We start from the raw sequence: 22,754 nt of genomic DNA on the forward strand, positions 1-22,754 counted from the left end.
CCAGTAACCCAGATCAGGAGCGGACCCTGCTGCTCCTCCCCGGGACAGATTCTTCTCGGGAGGAGTAGGTCAGAGGGTGGTAGACTGTGTATTTTGTCTCAGTACTTCTTTTATTCCCATCCTTGCCCTCAAATCTCCCTTTCCTTGTCAATGACGAAGAGGTGATAGCTGACATTCATTGAGCATTTCCTCCCTGTGGGCTCTGTTCTAAGTGCTTTCAGGTGTCATCTTGTATTACCCTCAAAACAACTAGGGTAGGTTAGTGCTATGGTCTGAATGTCTGTGTTCCCCCCAAATTCATAGGTTGAAACGTAACTCCCACGGTGCTGCTATTAGAAGGGAGGGCTTTTGGGAGGTGATTAGGTCGTGAGGGAGGAGCCTTCACGAATGGGATTACTGCCCTTATAAAAGAGACTCCCGAGAGCTCTCTCCCTCGACAGAAGGTGGTCAGATGGCCGGCTGTGAACCAGGATGGGGGTCCGCACCAGGCACTGAATTTGCCTGCACCTTGATCTTGCACTTCCCAGCATTCAGAACTATGAGAAATAAATATCTGTTGTTTATAAGCCACGCAGTCGATGGTATTTTGTAATAGCAGGCCAAACAGACTAAAACAATTAGTTCTACTATTCTTTTTTGGCGAGAAAGCTGAGACCCAGAGATGTTAAAATCACACAGCAAGTGAAGGGCTGAGCCGCTATTCTAAGTGAACCATCTGCCTCCAGGACATGCATTTTTTTTTTTTTTTTACTGAGGTATAATTGACACACAGTTTCAGGTGTACAATGTAATGATTCAATGTTTGTATATATTCTGAAATGATCCCCCCAGTAAGTCTAGTTAATTACCTTAAAGTTACAAATTTTTTTTCTTTCTCCTGACGAGAACTTTTAAGATCTCTTAGCAACTTTCAAATACATAATACAGTATTATTAACTATAGTTACCATGCTGTACATTATATCCTTATGTCTTGTTTTTGTTTTTTTAACTTTATTCTTTTGTTTTTGAACATTGACACCTGAGCCAACATCTACTGCCAATCTTTTCTTCTTCTCCTTCTCCTCCTTTCTTCCTTCTCCTGTCCCCTTCCCCTTCTCCTTCTTTCTTCTTCCTCCTCCTCCTTCTTCCTCCTCCTCCTTCTTCTCCCCAAAGCCCCTCAGTACCTAGTTGAATATTCTAATTGTAGGTCCTCTGGTTGTGCTCTGTGGGACATAGTCTCAGCATGGCCTGACGAGCAGTGCCATGTCCGCACCCAGGATCCGAACCAGTGAAACCCTGGGCTGCTGAAGAGGAGGGCGCAAACTTAACCACTTGGCCATGGGGCCAGCCCCTCTTATTTGTTTTATAACTGGACATTTGTACTTTTTGACCTCCTTCATGAATTTGCACCCCCCCACCAACCACCACCGGCAACTAACAATCTGTACCTATGATTTCAGTTTTTTGTTTTTGTTTCTGTTTTTAGAGTCCACATGTAAGTGAGATCATACATATTTTTCCTTTCTCCAACTTATTTCACTTGGCATAATGCCCTCAACATCCATGTTGTTGCAAATGGTAAGATTTGTTTTTTGGGTTTTTTTTTTTTTTTTTTTTGGTGAGGAAGATTGGCCGAGCTAAGATCTGTTGCCAATCTTCCTCTTTTTGCTTGAGCAAGATTGTTGCTGAGCTAACATCTGTGTTCATCGTCCTCTACTTTGTATATGCAACGCTGCCATAGCACAGCTTGATGAGCAGTGTGTAGGTCCACGCCTGGGATCTCAAACTGCGAACCCCGGGCCGCTGAAGGAGAACGTACAAACTTAACCACTATGCCACCAGGCCGGTCCCAAGATTTGTTTTTTATGGCTGAATAATATTCCATTGTGTATATATATATATATATATATATATATATATGGCACATTTTCTTTATCCAGTCATCTGTCAGTGAACACTTACGTTGCTTCCGTGTCTTGGCTATTCTAATGCTGCTGCAATGAATGCACAAATGCAGGCTTTTTTCCCCCCGAGGACATGCACTCTTTTTTTTTTTTCCTTTTTCTCCCCAAAGACCCCCGGTACATAGTTGCATATTCTTCGTTGTGGGTCCTTCTAGCTGTGGCATGTGGGACGCTGCCTCAGCGTGGTTTGATGAGCAGTGCCATGTCCGCACCCAGGATTCAAACAGACGAAACACTGGGCCGCCTGCAGCAGAGCATGCGAACTTAACCACTCGGCCATGGGGCCAGCCCCAAGGACATGCATTCTTGATCACCACACAGGGCCTCAGGCCCATAAAGACATAAATGATCCATAGTACAAGTCCCAGAGTCACGGCAGAGTTAAGGCATGAAACGTGCATCACTCCACTTTAGGTAGAGAGGAATAACCGGTAGAGGGTAAACCATATTGGTGACTCAGTAAAGAAACTGGTAGCTATATACTCAATATATATTCAAAAATACTTAAGTGAACTTGCATCCCCTGGATTACCACAAGGCTGCCTTTAAATTGGAACTCTAGAATTTACCACCATTCCATTTATGGACCGTCTTCCATCAGACTGCAAGTACCCTGCACGTAGAGGCTGCACCTTCTGCATTTTTGTCTTCCCAGTAGGATGCAGCGTGTACGTAAAGTGACTGGACATCAGCTAGGGAACTACTAGGAATACTACATCTCAACATACAATGTCAGCTGGAACTCTCACTCTGTTTGCTGACACTTAGCCTAATGTACGGTAGCTTGTTCTGATTCTGAATAGTGATATTTCCATAGACAAAAGACTTAGTGTAAAATCCCGGAGAATATCCAAAGTGAATTTGAATTTATAAATGAAATCTCCTATCAGAGCAGATAAGTATTGATCCCCGTATATGAGCAAGTATAATCCAGACATAAAACAGGTCTGAAACCCGGTAGGCCAGTCTTTTCTACAGTCTTTTCCAGGAGTGGGGGAAGAGTGCAAAGATGATCTTGTCCTCAGCTTCACAGACAGTTTATTTTAGAGGTTGATTTTCTCAAGAAATAGTACAGGTCTATAAAAGGGGTGAATCTCTGTCTATGGCTGAATTTCCTGTTTCCAGTTACAACACTTTGTTTCTCATAATAATGCCTTATCCTACACTTAATTCAATAGCACTTAGGACAAAAAAAAATGCCAACAGTAATTACTCCCCTCAGTAGTTTAAAAATATGTGATTAACAGATGAGAATATGGCCGCCTCTAGCTGGGAGATGATAGCATTACTTGTGGAAAGATTACTTTAGTCTGAAGAAACGATTAAGTAAAAAGTTAGTCTTAAAGATTTTCAAAACCCGTTAACTATCAGCTTTATTTTAAAATATGCAAATATTTTGAAATGTAGAAGAGTTTAAGGTTGTTGAATTAAAATGCCACACAAAACTGACAACAAAGAAATCCATACCAAGTCAATCACTCCAGACAGCCAATTCCATCTACGCATTTAACACTACAGTATTTAGGATAAACTGGAAGAGTTCCTATTATCAACACTTAAAAACAAACAACCCAACAGTCATTTGTAACATGCTGCTATAAGTAGAACAACCAGTTTACGGATTACCAGTACAAAGAATTTCAATGGCAAACATAGAGCTCCCTTAAAAAAAGTCTGCACTGTGGCAGTGCGTGGATGCAAACATTCTACACTGGGAAAAATACTCTGCTTGTGAATTCTAACATTCAACACAACATAATCGAGTTTTAGATACGGACCGTCCCTAGCACCGTGACTGGAGCCAGACCTTCAGATCAGGCCGACTGCAGGGAAGGCTTCAGGCAGGAGAAGGAATGGGACTCAAAGGTGACAGAGCCTGTCAAACACCAGGGACAATGAGACCTGCTTGTTGGGAGCAGAGTTACAGAACAGAACGGGAATTAAAATAAAAATATTTAAAAAGTTGAAACATATATTCCAACACACGAGCATCATCAGATCATGGGGGAGTTGAAACTATTCTATCACAAGGTCCAGTCTGAAAAAGTCCTATGAGAATTTGGAGAGCCAAGACATGCCTTAGTTTTGCTGAGTGCGTTTCCACTCTCTACCTGTGTCTTTTCTTCAGGGGTCAATGAAATGCTGGTAACTTTAAAAAGCATAACTACTCATTGGTAGAGAACAGTTTTCTTTAAAATGTTTGCCCAGGTAAAAGCTCGTGAGCATCTCATGGGCTTTTGGGTCTACATCTCAAGTATTCATGAGAAAAACAGCAAGAAAAAAAGCAGTTCTCTTCACACTGTAAGAAAAGTTCTTGTTCAGAGGCTGTTCAGACTTTTCTAGATTAAATGCACGGGCAATACTGCAGTTAAATAAAAAACTAAGGGACTGCTTCTCACTTGAGCTAAGTGGGAAGGAGAATTAAAATGATCTGCTATAAACTGCAAAGTAAAAACGGAACTCAAAAGAATACAGTGCATCGCATCCTTTGCTAAGTGAAGTATAAGATGTCATTACCCACATGATCTTCCCATTACATCATGAGTGCAATTCAGTTTGGGGAAAATAGTTTAATGTATCACTCAGAAAAAAATAGTTTATATTTTCCCATCTCTAACAAAGCAGTGGTTATGAAGTCCAGCGCCACCAGGCGACCTTCATTCTGTCCCACACGGCTGAAAGCGAATCCAAAGCGGGCCGGACATCCAGGATGGTGAACTGGTAGTTCTGGTTGACTTCGCCACCATCGTAGTAGTCAATGACATATCTGACTTCTGTCCCACAGCGGTTGATGATCCAATCGTGCCTGTCGAAAGGCAACTCATACCTGGAATGAAAACACGCTACTGAGTGTTAAAACGTTTGCAGTCTGTTCAGCTCTGGTTTAAGCAGTGAGAAAGCTGGAGAAGCGGCACATGGAAATGCCTGCTCTCAGAGTCAAACACTGAACTAGTGGGGCCGGGCCCGGGGGCGAGTGGTTAAGTTCGCACACTCTGCTTTGGCAGCCCAGGGTTCACCAGTTCGGATTCTGGGTGCAGACCTACACACCTGCTCATCAAGCCATGCTGTGGTGGCATCCCACGTAGAGGAACTAGAATGACCTGCAACTAGGATATACAACTATGTGCTGGGGCTTTGGGGAGAAAAAAAAAATGGAAGATTGGCACGAGATGTAAGCTCAGGGCCAATCTTCCTCACACGGGAAAAAAAACCAAAACATCAAACTGGGGAGGTGAGACAGAATCCATCTCCAGTGCTGGAGGAAGGTGGTGAAGAACTATGATGAGCCCAGATCAGACAACAGCTTGTCTGTCTACAAAGGAAATGGGGAACAGGAGAGGGACCCAGGCCAGGGAGGTCGGTTGAGATACTGCAAAAAAATCCAGGTTTAAGCTAAGAATCTTGACCACACTGGAAGACAAAGGAGGAAGGCTAAGTGCACAGATGCAAAGAGATGGATCACGAGAGAAGTAAGAGGACAGATCCAAGAACACAAAGACAATTCAATCCTATGATAATTAGCTAGGACGTAAGCCATGGAACCTAATCAATCTGCCCACCAACAGGCCAATTTTGGGGAGAGGAAGAAATCTACAGCCAAAGGCTAAGTTCTAGAAGACAGCACTATAGTCCTTAGACTGTTTGGTTTTGGTGCGAAGAGAAAGCTGACCCTGACCTGAGGAATGTAAAATGACTTTTCTGCCCCGACACTCACCCCATCCAGGAACGAATTCTTGCCCTCGGTGAATACTCTTTCGCTTTACCTCCGAATCGGATCAGGGAGGGACCACAAGGACACTCCCTAGAAACCCCCAAATAAGAAAAGTCCATTAAAATATTGTCTTTCCTTTGAAAAACATCATGTTGTAGTTTTTCAATAATATACATTGTTCTGTGTGCGTTTTACATAATATCATATTTACAGAGAAAGGGAACTTTGAAAAAATTTCAAGAAATATCCTTATTCATTAAAAATGTTGTTCCTTATTTCTGGAGCAGGTATGTTCCAGCCCCTCCCCTTCCTTCCGAATATCTGCACTGTTCTTCGCAGAAGGCAGGAAACGGCCTATTTGGTGCGAGGATACAGGCATAGCCTCAGGAAAGAAAGAAGTGTGAAGTATGGGCTACCACGCTTTTTTCACATACAGCAGCTGGGGTTTTTTAAATGAATATAAGAAAATCCTATACTCTTTTTTCATTTGAAACCAATGAACAGCCTTTATGAAGAAAAATGCTGGATGAATCCCTAGGAACTAATGTACTTAGCGTTGGACCAGTTCCCTAAGTAACCACACACAAGCTGATGGGTGGCAAGCTCCTGGCTAGAAAATCCATTCCGTCTCTGCAGTGAGGACTTCCCAGGTGCCAGCCAGCCCGCTCCCCAGCACTGCAGGTCCAGCAGCATCACACTTAAGACCCTCCGAGGCTTGCGCTCGTGAAGCTCACAGTTGGCCTACACATGAGGCACACAGCTATGTCCCGGACGGAGGGGGTGTGGCACGTACACGAGGCCACGTATCTTGGCAGCTGCTCTCATTGGTAAGACAGGCTTCAGTCTTGATGAGTCTTTCTAAACAACTCAAGTGGAATGGACTCCCATGGGAGGACTATCTGAGTGGCTTTACTTCTCCTCTTAGGAACTGCTCACTAGCATCTCTTCTCAAGAGGGTCACAGGCAAAGAAGTAAACTCAACCCAGGCAAACTTTCTCCTGGAGGCCATAGTATGTGTATTTAAAAGGCCGACTTAATTTTGATGGAACTCTGGAAAATGACTAGAAAGGGAGCTGAAACTAACAAACTGAAATTTCCTTTTCTCTCTTCTCTTTGCTCCATAATCATACTACAAGTAATTAGCAGGTGGCTTTATAGCACACTTTCAGCATAACTCACTGCAAATGCTTGTGGGGCCCCTCATTAGGAAACCAGGAGGATGACTCCTGCTGGTGACGGGTTACTGAGAGGGGAAATGTGGTTGCAGCATCATTTGCCCCACACACACACCCATCCCAGGCCTGGTACCCAGCCAGTGACACCCAGGGAGTGACTAATCAACTTCAGAGTCCACGTATTACAAACAAACAGAACAGGGTCCTACCGAGAGGCATAGTGGTTAAGTTTGCAGGCTCCACTTTGGAAGCCTGGGGTTTGTCAGTTCAGATCCCAGGCACAGAGCTACGCACCGCTTATAAAGCCATGTGGTGGCCAGTGTCCCACATATAAAGTAGAGGAAGATGGGCATGGATGTTAGCTCAGGGCCAATCTTCCTCAGCAAAAAGAGGAGGATTGGCAGTGAATGTTAGCTCAGGGCTAATCTTCCTCAAAAAAGGAAAAAAAAAAAACCAGAACACCTTAAAAAGTCATTAGGTGGATTTTAGCCAAGAAATTAATCAAGCTCATTTGGCCCTGAATTTAAATTGTAAGCCACCAACAATGATACAATCTGGCTCTTTGAGCAGACATGCCCTGTCCCCTACCGTTCTCAAAGTGGAGGCCTCAAACCAGAAGCATCAGCATCATTCCAGAAATGCCAAGTCTGGGCCTCACCCCAGACCTACTGAATCAGAAACCCTACACTCTGTATTGTAACAAACCCTCCAGGTGATGCTGATGCAGCTCAAGTGTGGGGACCACTGCTCTGAACAGACAGATGGCCCATCACTGCTAACAAACACGAGTGCATTTATTTCTTCTCCCCGAGAAAAAGGCCCATGTGCTAAGACATCTCTTGATGTTTAGTCCTAATGGGGAGTCAATAAACGCTGTTGCGTGAACAGGACTATTTTTCCCAGCTCCCTTAGGGCAGAGAGCATTTTAGTATCTCCCATCCCACATGCTCTGCCTTCAGTGGACTGTGGAACTCCTCCCATTGAGAGGTACAGTCCACGGCCCCTCCAGCGGAATCTGGACAGACTTGTAATGCTATGGGACTTCCGATGCTAGGGCATCAAAGGAGACACAGCTTCCCTGAAGTTTTTTTGAACTCTAAATCTGAGAATCCAGCCACCATGGTGGGAGGAAGCCAAAGCAGCCACATTCAGAGGCCGTGGGTAGATGTCCTGGCCGACAGCCAGCACCAATTGTCAGACTAGCAAAGGATCCAGCCTTCAGAAGACTTTAGCCCACAGCTGTCAAGCCATCCCTGACCACTAAGTCTGGCTGAAGCCCCAGACATTGGGGAGCAGAGATGAGCCATCCCTACTCTGTCCTTTCTGCACTCAGGACCCACCAAATCCACGAGCATAATTAAATGGTTGCCATTGTACACGAATAAGTGGGGGAGGTCTGTCACACAATGGTCACTGGAACAGGCCTGCGACCTGAAATGTTTTACTAGGATGGTATGTTGTTTGAATAAAATGTTAAAACTTTAGAAAGTAGATATGAAATAAGAAAGATGCCGGGAGGATGTTTTTTAAGGTCCCAAACATACTTACGCAGCATGAAGGGCTTCCCACTTCAAAATCTCCTGCCAAGCCTGCTCATTATTCTGATTGTGAATTCTAATGATATTATACATATCTTTCTGACTAATATCCTCTTCCTTCCACTTCCACCTAGGAAAGAACATTTGGTAAAATTCGACAAATATTACTGATAATGCTATAAAGTTAATCCAGGTATTCATTTCAGTGAGTCACCAAAAACCATATTTACACAAATATCAAGGAACCATCTATTTTTAAGGTGACATTTTTTCAGTTAGTACCACTGATTAATGATTCCCTAGCTTTTTCTAAGTATTCTATATAATAGTGTTTTTCTCTTTTTTTAACTATTACTGGCTGTGATGGGTTACTTTGGTGTGTCAACTTGAGTGGGCCATGGGGCGCCCAGGCATTTGCTTAGGCATTATGCTGGGTGTGTCTGTGAGGGTGTTTTGGATGAGATTATCATTTAAATGGGTAGACTGAGTAAAGCAGAATGCCCTCCCTAATGTGGGTGGGTTTCATCAAATCAACTGAAGGTCTGAATAGAACAAAAAGGCTGAGCTTCCTGCAAGTAAGAGGGAACTCCTCTGCCAGACTACCTTTGAGCTGGGACATTGGTTTTTTCCTGCCTTTGGACTTGACCTGAAACATCAGCTCTGCCTGGGTCTCCAGCCTGCCAGCTTTTGGACTAGAACTACATGTCAGCTCTCCTGGGTCTCCAGCTTGCTGACTGCAGATCATGAGACTTCTCAGCCTCCATAATCATGTGAGCCAATTCCTTCTAATAAATTTTTTTATATAAAGATACACACATCCTGTTAGTTCTGTTTCTCTGGAGAATCCTGACTAGTACATTGGCCTTGCACTTATAGTCTCATTAAGTCTGAAAAATCAGTTTTATACACTGATTAACTTATAAAAGCTTACTGTACGTTTGGGGGATAAAAACATCTTCAAGGGGCCAGCCCGGTGGCGCAGCAGTTAAGTTCACACGTTCCGCTTCAGCAGCCCGGGGTTCACCGGATCGGATCCCGGGTGCGGACCTACACACCGCTTATCAAGCCATGCTGTGGTAGGCGTCCCACATATAAACTAGAGGAAGATGGGCACGGATGTTAGCTGAAGGCCAATCTTCCTCAAGAAAAAAGAAGAGGACTGGCGGCAGATGTTAGCTCAGGGCTAATCTTCCTCAAAAAAAAAAATCTTTAACATTCAATTCTTAGCTGAATTTGACAAGCAAATTTATATTCTCAGTAATATGCTCACTCACTTACCCTTTCCTTAACATCGCATTCCAGAACATCTGTTCAGAAGGATAAACCCACTTTTTCTCTGAATCTGCTCGTGGAATGGATGATTCCTCTCTCACAGTAGATAGAGGAAATGGCTGATCGGGGGCTGGTGTCTGATTAGCTGGTGGCATCTAAATAAAATAAGCAGGATTTTTTTTTAAATGTTGGAAATCTGACAAAAAGTAGAAACAAGCAATAAAATTAACTACTTCCTAGAAAGCAACACATCACACATAAGCCACAGGTTTCTTAATTAAATCAGTGACATCAGAATTTCAGACCTCTCAGATAATTTGGCTGTTTTGAAGAGTCAAAGTACTGAAGTTGTTTTTCCTTGTTTTAAGTTCCCATAAATGGTAAATACAGGCTGTGGTTAAATTTTTGGTCTCTCTCTCCTCAAAGATTAGAAAGTAAAAACTAATACCATGATCTGCAGGCATTTCTAAAAACCTTTCTATGATGGGTTTTTTAAAAACAACTGTTCACTCTTCTAAGGAAACGTCTCATAAAATATATGTACACCACCACTTTCTCTTTAAATATTGTTTACTTTTAAGATCTTGCTTATGCTTTCAGTCTTTGTGCTGAATCCATTATAGATGAGTATTGACAGTGGCAGACTTTCCAGGAGGGGAAGAATCCTTTCTCCCAGACACAAGGGGCAGCGATACCATTATGCCAATACCTAGCCTGGACCAGGGTTTCTTGCCCTTGGCACTAGTGACATTTGGCGCCAGACAATTTTTGGTTATGGGGGTCTCTTCTGAGCATCGTAGGATATTTAGCAACATCCCTGGCCTCTCCCCACTAGTACCTTTTCTCCCCAGCTACAACAACCAGTGGCCCCCCCAGGGGCAAAATCACTCCAGATTGAGCAGCACTGGCTTAGAAGTTCTTTTTGTGTTGAAAGTATGAAGGCTTTTCTAGAAGATGCACATTAATTAATTAAGTCTCAGTCACAACACAGCCCCTGGTTAGAATGACAGCAGTCAGAAGAGCCAGGTGTGCTGGGCACTGAACCGAACATTTTACCTGCATTATCACCACAGTGTGTTTGAGAACACAGGTAGGAGGCAGATGGGGATTCAGTGTGGGCTCTGTCGCTTCCTAGCTGAGCGACGCAGAGCAAATTGTTTCCCCTCTCTCTCACTATCTTTGGCTCTAAAACGGGGACGCTAACACTACTGGCTGCATAGAGTTGTTATGAGGACTACAGGAGACAGCATATGGTGCTTAGCATGAGGGCTATAGATGTGACCAAAAGAAAAGTTTGCTTTTATTTATATTCTTGCTACCTGTAACAATCCCATGGGGTAAGAGTGTAGGATTCCAAAAGGCCCATGTTCTGGAGCGCTAAGCTGAGATTACGTAAACCAGTAGTCTACCAAGGGCCTTTTGGCAATGTCTGGAAACATTTTTCGTTGTCACGACTGAGAAAAGATGCTCCTGGCTTCCAGTGGGTGGAGACCAGGGATGCTGCTCAGCATCCCACAGTGCACAGGACAGTCCCACAACAAGGAATCATCCAGCTCCTGATGTCAATAGTACTGAGGCTCAGAAACCCTGATCTTGTCCACTCTCTTCCTCAACACAGCAATTTCCTTATAGCTTGGCAGCGTCATTACTGAACGCCACAGACTGAATGATTATGTCTCCCACAAATTCACCAAATCTGCCAGCACCTTGATCATGGATTTCCCAGCCTCCAGAGCTGTGAGAAATAAACGCCTGTTGTTTATGAGTCACACAGTCTACGGCTTTCTTATATATGTTATGCTATAATACATATTGTTTATATATATATACACAACCCCCACACCCTTTCTTTTCCAGACTAAATATGTCTACTTCCCTCAATGCTGCCTGGTTTGCCAAGATTTCTAGATACTTTTGATAACTCATTGGCCTTCTAAAGTCCAGGCCCCAGTCTGGCTGTCTCTCCATTAAAGTGTGATTCCAAACAGCAAAACTCAATTCCCTATGTTGGCTGACCATCACAAATGTAGTGAGGCCACGCTTGTCCTATCCATGCTTTCTCGACAGCATTCCATTACTGGCTGCCCCGTGACACTGCATCACCCCAGTCACTCACATATAGGCTGGCACCCAGCTGTGCCTAAAGAAGTGCCCCGATCTTGCAGCGTGCCTACGAGGTTTCCCAAGGCCAGAAACACCTTTGCTCACTCTAGCGGCACTCATGGAATCTCCCGCCTACCACCTAGTAACTATCCCAGGAGGAAATATCCCTTTAGCTTGGCTGCTTCCCCATCAACCTAGTCTGAGGCACTTCATGATCACTGCTTTCCTTCTCAAGAGTTCTCTGAAACTACACTTAGTAACGCATCTAGATTTTCACTGTGGATGGAATATCAGACTTCTTAAAAGGACAGAAGAATCAATCCTAGCAGTCTGCAGTTTATCTTGGGAGGCTGTAAAAACATCTCCGCATAAAAAGTTCCATTAAGAGGGGCCGAGTACAGATTACCAGATTAGAAGGATCTAGGTTCTCCTTGTTCTCAGCCACAGCACCCGTAACGGGACACTGCACATACTCGTAGGCGCGTTCTTGGTGGGCAGGCACAGAGTCAGTTTTGCTCTCATGGGTTGGGTCAGATGGCTTTGCATTCACTGGACAGCCTGCAATAAATCAAGTATAAAAACAGTGACACCACAAAGGCAGGACCTCTGGTGCTCTCAATCCAGGCCCTAAAGAGCTGAATTCTGACCAGTGATTACCACCACAGACAAAGCCCGGTTTCTACTGTTTAAAGGTGCCAAGAACTAAGCTAGGTAACATTCTAATATCCCAAAGACCAAGAGAAGATTCTATGTATTTACTTTCCCATTGAAAGAGAAATGGTACCTATTCTCTTATTGTGTCATGCACCTAGAAAAAAAAAACCAAAAACACTCAACATTTGTAAGAGAATGTGTTGTCCGTGCCACGGTTTTAGTAATAGGCTAGAAGGTGCCTGCTTGGACTCCCAGCTATGAGCTGTTGCAGAGGAACCTAAGTGGGGGCCAGGCTGCACTTCACCTGGTCTCCCTGACTTTCTATCCCCAAGTTCTAGACAAGCCCCAGCCCCAACCAGAGCACAGGAAGCCAGGCCCTCGTTCCCGAAACCTACTCTCAGGTACTAGGGACGGGAGATGAAAATGAGCAGAGGGGCCTTCAAAAGGGCTACTGGAGAAAAGTCAGAGCACCAATCTGCTTGCACTTTGTTCCAGGACTAAAACAAAGCACAGAAAACTACCACTTGGCTAAGCTTTTATTCCCCATCAGTAGATAGCAAGAGTTTAGGCAAGAAAAGGCAGACATTAAAGAAAATGTTCCACAATCCACGTAGGATCCAGATGCCACTTAGGAGGGAAGGCCTGAACCTAGGAGAGCAGCAGCAAGAAGGGCAGCCAGTGCCCAAGGATCCAGGTTGCTGATGGAAGCAGGTGTGGGGACTGAGAAGCTGGTCTAAGACTTAGGAGAGGGGGCAGGTGTCAGGAGAGCTATGGCCCAGGAAGACAGCTGCTTGTGTTAACAGAATCCTTGTCTCAGGCAGCAGCAGTAACACCAGGAATACACTGAATGCTGGACGCCCTATGTGAACAAGACAAGCCTCCTCTCATTTCCTTTCTTCTGCTTCTCCTTCCAGACCCTCATTCTCTAGGACCCTATATAGCTGTCCACTTTCAGGGGGTGAAGGGAGACTTGCTATACCTCCTCTCCTCTCTACCGTTCAAAGCGACAATCTTTTCTGGCTCATTGATCCCAGGTGGGTGTTAGAAAGAAAATACTGTTTATATTTTTCCTATTATATAACTAGTAGCCCCTTCAAACCCCTAGAAATATCCATGTTCTTTATGAGGGCAAATAAATCTGACTGACAGCTCTTCTAGATACACAGCAAATGAAATCAAACCACAGACAGGGCTCTGTGATCTCCCAGGGCCGCTCAGAACAGGAGCACACCTGCTTCTTCTGAATCTGTCTCAATTCTTCCTGTATGGCAAAACCCTGGGAGGGCACCAGATCTGTCCTTGTCCAAGGTCAGAGAGTTTCTGCTGGCTTTGGATTTCCTCTTAACTATAAAATAGAGAGAGAACGTACCACATAGGGTAACAAGAATGAGAATATAAAGTCCATTACGCGAAGGATTTTTGTCTGTTTTACACATTTCTGTTCTCTCAGTGCAAAAACAAACAAAGAAAATCCACCAGTGCTTGGCACAGAGCAGGCAGTGAGTAAATCTTCGCTGACTGACCAAGGGAAAGAACTACTACGACACAAGGAAGCATTAGCACTCAGTAAGCATGCCACGTTGGTTCCTCCCCTCACATCTTGAAACAAGAAGTCACATGTCAGGCTGACTCAGGCCATATCTTTATATAAACTAACGCAGATATGGATCAATTAAAAATGAAAGACAGCTTTCCATTCTCACCTTTGCAACTAAAGAATGAAGAGTAAGTCCATCAGATGAGGACTTATTTTTACATAGATGAGAAGTGCAATTGACCTAGGAGTAAAGTTGTTTTGATAAATACAGACAGTTAGATCTAGGCCAAGGTTTCTCAACCTCAGCACTCTTGACATTTGGGGCCAGATGATTCTTTGCTGGAAGGCAGCATTGTGCACTATGGGATGGTTAGCAGAACTCCTGGCTTCTACTCACTAGACGCACCCTCCTCTCAGTTGTGACAAGCAAAAATGTCTCCAGACATTACCAAATGTCTCCTAGGGGAAGGGGGATCACACCCCAGGCTGCTGATGTAGACAAACGCAAACTATGGGAGGTGGGGGCTGATGTATGGAGTAATCACTACACTCTCACGCACTATCTCAATTAATTGTCACATTAACCCTGTTAAGTAATATTATTATATCCTCATCTTACAGATGATGGGTGAGGATTTAGACAAGTAACTTGTCTACAGTCACATACCTTATAAGTAGCAACATAAGGACCAAACTCAGGTTGCCTCATTCTCAGGCCTAGGAGCCTCACTAGCACACTCACTAGCATACTGCCTCTTCCTTAAAATCCATTTGAGAATTCTCTTCTGTTTTTATTTTCGAGACAAAGGGTCGATTACCTTTCATTTTCCTTTCATGCACTGGACATCCTGAAGGTGGGGATGCCGTCTGATGAGCTGAAGCATTTGAGGTCTGAACTGCAACAGCAGGGGTAGATGCAGACAAACCCATGGTGGGAATCGCAGTGTTGAATCCAAACAATTCTAAATTCACACGTGCCAAAGCAAGGAGACAGATTAATGCTGAAGCCTGGGATCCCACTACTCCCTTGGTATTCTTAATCTGGCCAACCCTTGTTCTTCCTCCTTGTCATCCTTATGAAAATCCACCCGGCAGGGTATCCACTCGGAGGGATAGCTTTAATCTATTATCCCCTTTGGGAAATAGCTGTGTGAAATCTACGCCACCCTTTGGGGGCATGTTCCTACGAGTGTGTGGATTTGGGGGGTGAGGTGAGGAGGTCCCTGAGAAACCACGTCACAGCAAGGGGTTGTAGGCCGGGAAGCAGGGGGTCCCAGGTGGTGATCCGGATAGGAGAGGGGAAGCCCACTGGGTCCAGACTAGACTCCCAGCCCCAGGGCTTAGCGAGGGGCTAGGGGTCTTGGAAGAGTGCAGCAAAGAAAAGGGATTCGAGGAAGCAAAGGACGGCCGAGGGCAGCGCGCGGACAGTCTTCCTCACACGATCCCCGCGTGTCCCACCTGCTCCAGCCCCGGGATCCCAGACCCCACCGACCTCAGCTAGCCCGCCCCTCTGCACCTGACTCCCGACCCGGCCTGCTCCGGGCGGCCGGCCCCGCCTCTAATCGGCAATTCGGGCCCGGAGCGGCAGCAAACCTCCACAGCCACTTTCCCCTCGCTCGGTCACCGATATCACCGCGGTCACAGCCTGTGTTCACATGCGCGGCTACTTCCTCTTCCGAAGGCGGGACTTCCGGCCGTGTGGGAGGCGGGGCGCGGGCTGAAGAGGAGAGGCTTCCGTCAACACGAGGGAGGGGGCCCCGCCCCCTCCCGCCTCGGCCTATAAGCACGAGGGCCGCTCTCTGGCCCCGCCCCTCCGGGCCAGAGTGGGCTGGGAGAGTTTAGGCGGGGCCGGAGATTTACCCTAGAGTGAGGCTCCCTGCTGTAGATGCTGTGAGTCGCAGAGGGATTGCTTTGGAGGAGTTGGTTTTAAAATTTCTAGCTTTTAAATTGTATTCTGTCAGTTTTAATTGTTGTAATGACTCAGGAAACACCAGTAGGTGTCCAGAACCGTGGCCAACTCTGAACTAAACAAGGTCCCTGCTCCCAAGACCTTAACAGCGTGTGGACTTGAAGGTCTGTGTTTTCACTTCTAACAGAAATTTAGTATTTTCTTCCATTAGGAATGAAGGCAACAGATCCTAATAGTGTTTGTTATATGTGGCACTAATAGAAATCACAGAAATTATGTCACATTTGATTGTTATTTCTGTCTCAAAATACTATTTATCACTACTTTGAAATTAAGATAATTTTATCTTGTTACTTCAAGTGGTAATAAGAAACATAGTCTTTGTGTATCACTGTAGTGGATCTGTGGAGTACGCCCAGATGCCCCTTCACGATGGGGCAGTCCATCCCCAGGGGTGCTGGGAATGTTGACAGCTGACAGCTCCCGGCTGAGGCTATCTCCAGGAATTGCCCTTTTCCTAAGAGGGCAACTGCCTCAGGCAAAATCACATTCCCTCCCTGGAGAAAGGCTGCAGCCCATGAGTGGTCTCTGCAAGGGTACAGAAGCCCAGGTCCCTCCCTCAAGGGGGACAACTCAGAAGAGCCGTCCCAGCTTCAGAGCTGCGCATAGGAACAGCTGAGGCTTCCATGTGACTGCGTCACGGTTCACCTCCTCCGTTTGCCCAGTCCTTCTTCCATCGCTCTCTCACAGCTATTCATGAGAGCATGCCTATGCACAAATCTTGGAGTCTCAGCTGTTTTAGTAAGTTTAATTATTATTCAGGTTTGATAAGGCCAACAGATCAGGAAATAACTGCCATTGAAAAGGTAATTTGTTATATTCACAGATCCCAAGAGAGAGAGTACGAGTCACACCATGGGGCGCCACACGTGGAAGTTCTGGAGTCAATCACAAGGCAGAGGGTCCGGGGGGAACTTGGGCAAGAGACTTTATTATGGTTTCCATGGGAAGGAATGGGCGAGGCAGGGTAAGAATGTTTAGGATTGGCTAATTTGAATAATTTTAGCAGGCCCTGGAGCAAAGGTGCTGTCCCTAGTTGTCTGGTACCTCACCCTGGGGCAATTAGGGCAGGTGTATAGTGGTTCAGAGTATGAGAGCCCAATAAGGAAGGTGGTTAGGGGGTGTGAACTTAGCTGTTCAAGCAAAGGAACAGACTCACCTCTAGCCAGGGCCTCAAAACTGGATCGACAGCTTTAAAAAACTATATTGCATCCGCATATATTTCCTAGGGAACCTGGCCTTTAACAACAAAATTTTTTTTAATATGTTGAGAATCTTATTTCAGTACAATTGGTTTCTTTTGCATGAATGTAAAAATATTATTCTGAGGAGATATTCATAGGCTTCACCAGACTCCAGAGGGGCGTATGACACAAGAAAGGGCAAGAACCTTTGTTAATGGGAGAGACAGGCATGCAAGCAACCATATTTATATCTCAATATATGGATGGGTGAACTGTTTCAGGGCGAAAATAAAGAAGTGACTTGTGAGGGTGATGTGCAGGAAGTGGTTAGAAAGGAAAGAGTAAGTAACAAGAATGCTTCCTAGAGAAGGAGCTACTAAAGTAGAGTCTTAAAAGAAGAGATGTAGGTGGGTAAGAAGACTGTGGTGGGAAACCCCAACGTCCACTCTCCAAAGGCGAAGACTTACTGCTCTTTAACTGTTTCTTCTAGTCTGTCCCTCCACATTGCTAACACAAACACGCACACACAAACACATACATCCCCCCCCCATGCCAATAGTTATTTACAATTTTGGATAAATCATGGTTTAGTATTTACATTATTATGACTATGAAAATATTCATAATGATTGATGATGAATTTTTTCTTGTACAAATTTTTCACTAGAATTTAATACTTGCCTTGTTTTTTCCCCTTATCTGTCTAGTTTTTAATGATTATTCCTAAACTTCCTGTCAGCATTGTAAATTTCTTCTCGATGCATTCAAATATATCAACTACTGTGTATGTTTCATTGTTTTTTCCTTGAGACATCACTCTTACATATGCACCTCACGTCTGCCACTGCCCGATTCTAGACTGTTTGGAAATGACTTCGGCCGGTTCTCATCCTGGGACTTCCTTTCAACTTTTCCTATCCTGTGCAGGGTCTCTGGTTCCTGGATACCATGTATTCTTCTTTGCATTGTTTTGGGAGCACATCAGTTTTTGAGATCTTGAAAATCAGAAAATGTCTGTATTTGACCTGCCCACTTGATTGGTAGTTTGGATATAAAGTTCTATGTTTAGAAATATTTCTCTCAGAATTGTTAGCAGTTGCTTCATTGTCTTCTAGTTTTCATTGTTACTGTCGAGAAGTCAAATGCCATTTCTTTTTTTTATTCCTCAATATTTTTAGCATCTTCTTTTCCTTCCAGTGGCCTGAAAAGATGTGCCTTGATAGAGACTTTGCTTTCATTGGCTTGGCACTTGATGGGACCGTTCATTCTGGAAATCCGTATCCTGCACGTTGAGGATATTTTCTTGTTTTATTAATTTTCTTGATAAGGTGCTCCCCTCTCTTCTTCTTAATTCTTTCTTATAAGGAACCTCTGTTACTCACATGTTGGATTCCTAGACTGACACTCTAATTTTCTTCTATCACTTTTTCATTTTGTTTTATTCCTTAGGAAATTTAACAAATTTCCCAACTATTTTATTAGGTTTATTTCTGCTATCATATTTGAAATTTCCAAGACGTGTGTGTATGTATTTGTAATATATGTGTATGCATGTATCTGCATGTGTGTGTTTGTGTTAAATGTGTATATGAGTGTATGTGTGTCCATACACAGATACAAGGCAGTGCATGTGAGTTTGCCAGTCCCTGGTAATGTGATGTCAACTGCTGCTCTCAGACCTAAGGAGTTAGCAGAAAGGAAAAATGAAGCTCTTTCGGACTTACAAACTGAATTTATGACTGGGCCTGGTAAAATGAATCTCCTTTCCAAACCTATGTTTCCAAAAGAGCTACTTTTGTATTTTCTCAGAGCTCCCACAATTTACTCTCTTGCACAATTCTTCTTTCTTTCCCATAATTCCCTGTTTCTCCTATAATTCCCCATCTCTTCCACAATTCTCCATTTTCTCTCACAGTTCTCTGTTCTCTTGTAATATTCCACTCTCCTTAACAATTCTCATTTCTCCCACAATTCCTTCTTTCCCACAATTCTCTATTCCCCATAATGCCCTTCCTCTCCTATAATTTCCAATCGCTCCTGCAATTCTGTTTTTCCCACAATTTTCTGTTCTTTCCCATGATTCTCTGCTCTTTCCCACAATTCCCTCTCTTATGCACAATTCTCTATTTTTTCCCTAATTCTCTATTCTCTTTCCTAATTCTCCATCTCACCCACAATTCTCTGTTTTTCCCACAACTCCCCTGGTTTTTCCCATAGTTCCTAATCTCGCTCATAATTCTCTGTTCTGTTCTATAATTCTCTATTCTCTCCCACAATTCTCTCTTTTTTCATCACAATTCTCTATTCTCTCCCACGATTCTCCATCTCTCCTACAGTTCTGTTTTTTCCCCGTAATTCATAATCTCTCCCACAATTCTCCATCTGTCCCACAATTCTCTGTTCTTTCCCCAAATTCTCCATCTCTCCTAGAATTCGCAGGTTTTCCACACAATTCTCTATTCTTTCCCACAATTCTGTTTTTCCCATAGTTCCTAATGTCTACTACAATTCTTTTTTCTTTCCCAGAATTCCCCTTGTCTCCCACAATTCTGTTTTTTCCACACTTCCCTATTCTCCTCCATGATTCTTTATCTATCCCACAATTCCCTGTTTTCCCCATAATTCCTAATCTCTACCACAATTCTTTGTTCTTCCCAGAATTCCCCTTGTCTCCCACAATTCTGATTTTCCCCCACAATTCTTTATTCTCTCCCACAATTCTCCATATCTCCCACAATTCTCTATTCTCTCCCACAGTTCTCCATTTCTCCCATAATTCTCTGTTCTCTCCCACAATTCCATTTTCTTCCCTCTCACAATTCTCCTTTCTCCTACAATTTTCCAGTGCCTCCCACAATTCCCCTGTCCCTCCCAGAATTCCCCTTGTCTTCCACATTTCTGCTTTATTCCCACAGTTCCTGTTCTCTTTTGATTCTCCATCTCTCCTACATTTCCCTGTTTTCTCCTTAATTCCTAGTCTCACACAATTTTCTTCTTTCCCAGAATTCCTCTTGTCTCTCACAATTCTGTTTTCGCCCCACAGTTTTCTATTCTCTCCTACAATTCTCCATCTCTCCCACAATTCTCTATTCTGTCCCAGAATTCTCCATCTCTCCCACAATTCTGCTTTTTCCTCATAATTCTCTCTTTTCTCCCGTAATTCTCCATCTCTCACGATTTTCTCTTCTTTCCAATAATTTCCTGTTTCTTTTATAATTCTTTTTTCTTCCCAATTTCCTCTCACAAATTTTCATTCTCTCACACAATAGTTTATTGTCTTTCACAATTGTCTGTTTCTCACACAATCCTCTCTCACCCCCATGATTCTTTCTTCTCTCCCACTATTATCTATGTCTTCCATAATTCTCTGTTCTTTCCTACAATTTTCCATGTCTCCTACAATTCTTTATCTTTGCACAGTTCTCCATCTCGCATACAATTCTTTCTTTCCCACAATTCTTTGTTTCTCTCACAATTTTCTGTTTCTTCCATAATTCTCTTTCTTTCCCACAATTCCCCATCTCTCCCACAGTTCTCTTGTTTCTCCCATAATTCCCTGTATCTCTCATGATTGCCTTTCTTTCCCATAATTTACTGTCTCCCATAATTTTTTGTTCTCACAATTCTCTATTTTCTTGCAATCTTCCATTTTCTCACAATATTGTGTTCTCTTTCACAATTCCCCAGTCTCTCCTCCAGTTCCCTACTCTCTATCAAAATTCTCATTTCTCTTGGAACACTGCATTCTCTTTAACAATTCTCTGTCTCTCCCACAATTCTCCCTTCTCTCACATAATTCTCTCATCTTTCCCACAATTCCCAAACTCTTCTACTATTTTCTGTTCTCTCTAGAAATTTCTTACATTTGTTTCACAATTTCTTTGAAGACCTGGGGCCCATCTCACATCTCCAGGGTTTCTCAGGATCAGACCCATAGGCGAAGGGAGTCCAGAGGTTGTGTCCTATTCAGAAGCGGCATGGCCAGAGTGTGGGAAGAAGATGTGGCCTGAGGATGAGGACATGACACAGAAGGTAGAGGCTCAGCAGGAGAGCACAGCTAGCTTTGCATGGGGTATAGGTGTGGCCAAGGAGGAAAGCAGGGGTATGATAGGCGCAGTGTGAGCCAGATGAGTGATGTGTGGCTAGGCAGAGAGGAGGGGCATGGGCATGTGGGAGAGGGAGGCATAGGCATGGAAAAAGTGCAAGGGTTTGGTGGAGGTGGCAGAGGAATGACTGTAGCAGGGCAGGAGTGGGAAAGTTCATAGTTATAATGCACTGCAGGTGGCCTGAGAGGGCATAGCTAAGGGGTAGCACAGGAGGCTAATTCCTTGTCTTTCACACTACTCTATATAGCACTTGAGCAAAAAATTGTAATTATGTATTTAAAAGTATATTTCTCTTACCTCCCTATGGGTTATTTGAAGTTAGAAAATATATCTTATTAAGCTTTCTACCCCCTATATTAGTGGTACTCAAAATGTGTCACCTGAGTGGGGCCTAGTTCACACACTGTTACCAGTCTACCAGGAGATGAGGAACTTGGACCAGAGGGAAAGCAAAGCATTGCTTCCTTTGTCAAGAAAATGTTGCTATGAAAAACATGTTCTCTAAGAAAAATTGTGCTCAGATACAGCAGATGTATATTCTATACAAACTTCTTATCTCATCTTGGACCAGTAACTAGCAGTTCCTGGACAACATTTGAGTGGCTAGCACTGCCCTATCACTTACGGTCTAGTTCCTGATTTATAAATGAGCAGTCACTGAAGCAGTCGGTAAGCAGGCACTGAGAGGGTAAAGGAGTCAATGAATCTTGAACTACATCATTCACTCAGCAGTACTTATGGAGCATCTGTCATGTGCCAGGTCTTGTGCTAGGTGCTGGGAATACAAAGGTTAACACACTGGACAAAGTCCCAGCCCTTATAGAATTTACCGTCTAGTAAACAGATAGATTAACCAAGCAATTAACAATCCAATACACAATCAAGTAAGTAATTTCAAGGTATGAGAAGCACCATGAAGAAAGTGGAACGAGTAGTGTGACAGAGATTGAAGGGTGTGCCGCTACTCAAAGGCAACAGATTTGCGTCTCCTGGGAGCTTGTTAGAAATGCTGAATCACAGCCTCAACCTCTCTCCCCAACCACTGAGTCTAGGCCTGCATTGTAAAAGGAGATCCCTGTGCACAGTACAGATCTAGAGCTTTGGATCCTACCTCAGATGTGGTCGTCAGGAAAGACCTCTCTAAGGAGGTGGCATTTTAGCTGAGACCTGTATAATGAGAAAGATGCAGCACGTAAAGGTCAGGACAAGGAGTGGCCCAGACCATGGGAACAGCAAAGCAAGGCATTCTGCAATCGGAATGAACAGTGGAAGACCAGTGTGGTCTGCAGAGAGTGCAAGAGGGGCACAGAAGTGTGAGTGAGGGGCAGAAGGGTAGGACTGGATGTGGGGGCTGGATTGCACTGCCTCTTAGGCCGGGGGAGGAGTTTGCCTTTTCTTCTAAGTGAAATGTGAAGCCCTAGAAGGGTTTTGAATAGAGAGTTATTTGACCTGGCAACTGGGAGAATTTCTTTTTCTCAACTTTGCTCTTTGCCACTCTCCAGCTGTGCCTGGAGACTTTCACTTGGCTCCCCGCCAGCACTACCCATGAACTTCACAGT

General features: G+C 44.0%; 1 protein-coding gene across 2 annotated transcripts; it reads right to left on the reverse strand.

The window, feature by feature from the left end:
• Positions 1 to 3,290: 3,290 nt before the first annotated feature.
• Positions 3,291 to 15,609, reverse strand: LOC124245955 (holocytochrome c-type synthase). 2 transcript variants are annotated; one of them, XM_046673788.1, is made up of 7 exons: positions 15,530 to 15,609; positions 14,755 to 14,898; positions 12,152 to 12,303; positions 9,649 to 9,797; positions 8,381 to 8,500; positions 5,661 to 5,747; positions 3,291 to 4,772 (listed from the first exon to the last, which is right to left on the reverse strand). In XM_046673788.1, exons 2-7 carry the CDS (start codon positions 14,864 to 14,866, stop codon positions 4,574 to 4,576), a joined length of 819 nt encoding a protein of 272 aa, XP_046529744.1. In that variant the 5' UTR covers positions 14,867 to 14,898; positions 15,530 to 15,609; the 3' UTR covers positions 3,291 to 4,573. The 2 variants fall into 2 exon arrangements, with proteins under 2 accessions (XP_046529744.1, XP_046529743.1); XM_046673787.1 differs by having other exon boundaries at positions 15,453 to 15,586.
• Between the last annotated feature and the right edge of the window lie 7,145 nt (positions 15,610 to 22,754).

The sequence above is a fragment of the Equus quagga genome, chromosome 10, assembly GCF_021613505.1.
Source record: "Equus quagga isolate Etosha38 chromosome 10, UCLA_HA_Equagga_1.0, whole genome shotgun sequence".
Lineage (NCBI taxonomy): Eukaryota > Metazoa > Chordata > Mammalia > Perissodactyla > Equidae > Equus > Equus quagga.

Bases quoted from the DNA above. Each gene is read 5' to 3' on its own strand.
- LOC124245955 (XM_046673788.1), bottom strand. From the start codon at position 14,866: ATGGGTTTGTCTGCATCTACCCCTGCTGTTGCAGTTCAGACCTCAAAT. The intron at 8,501-9,648 runs GTAAGTGAGTGA...GTTCTTTCCTAG, and splicing joins AATGCGATGTTAAGGAAAGG to GTGGAAGTGGAAGGAAGAGG. The intron at 5,748-8,380 runs GTAAGTATGTTT...GGGGGTTTCTAG, and splicing joins TGGGAAGCCCTTCATGCTGC to GGAGTGTCCTTGTGGTCCCT.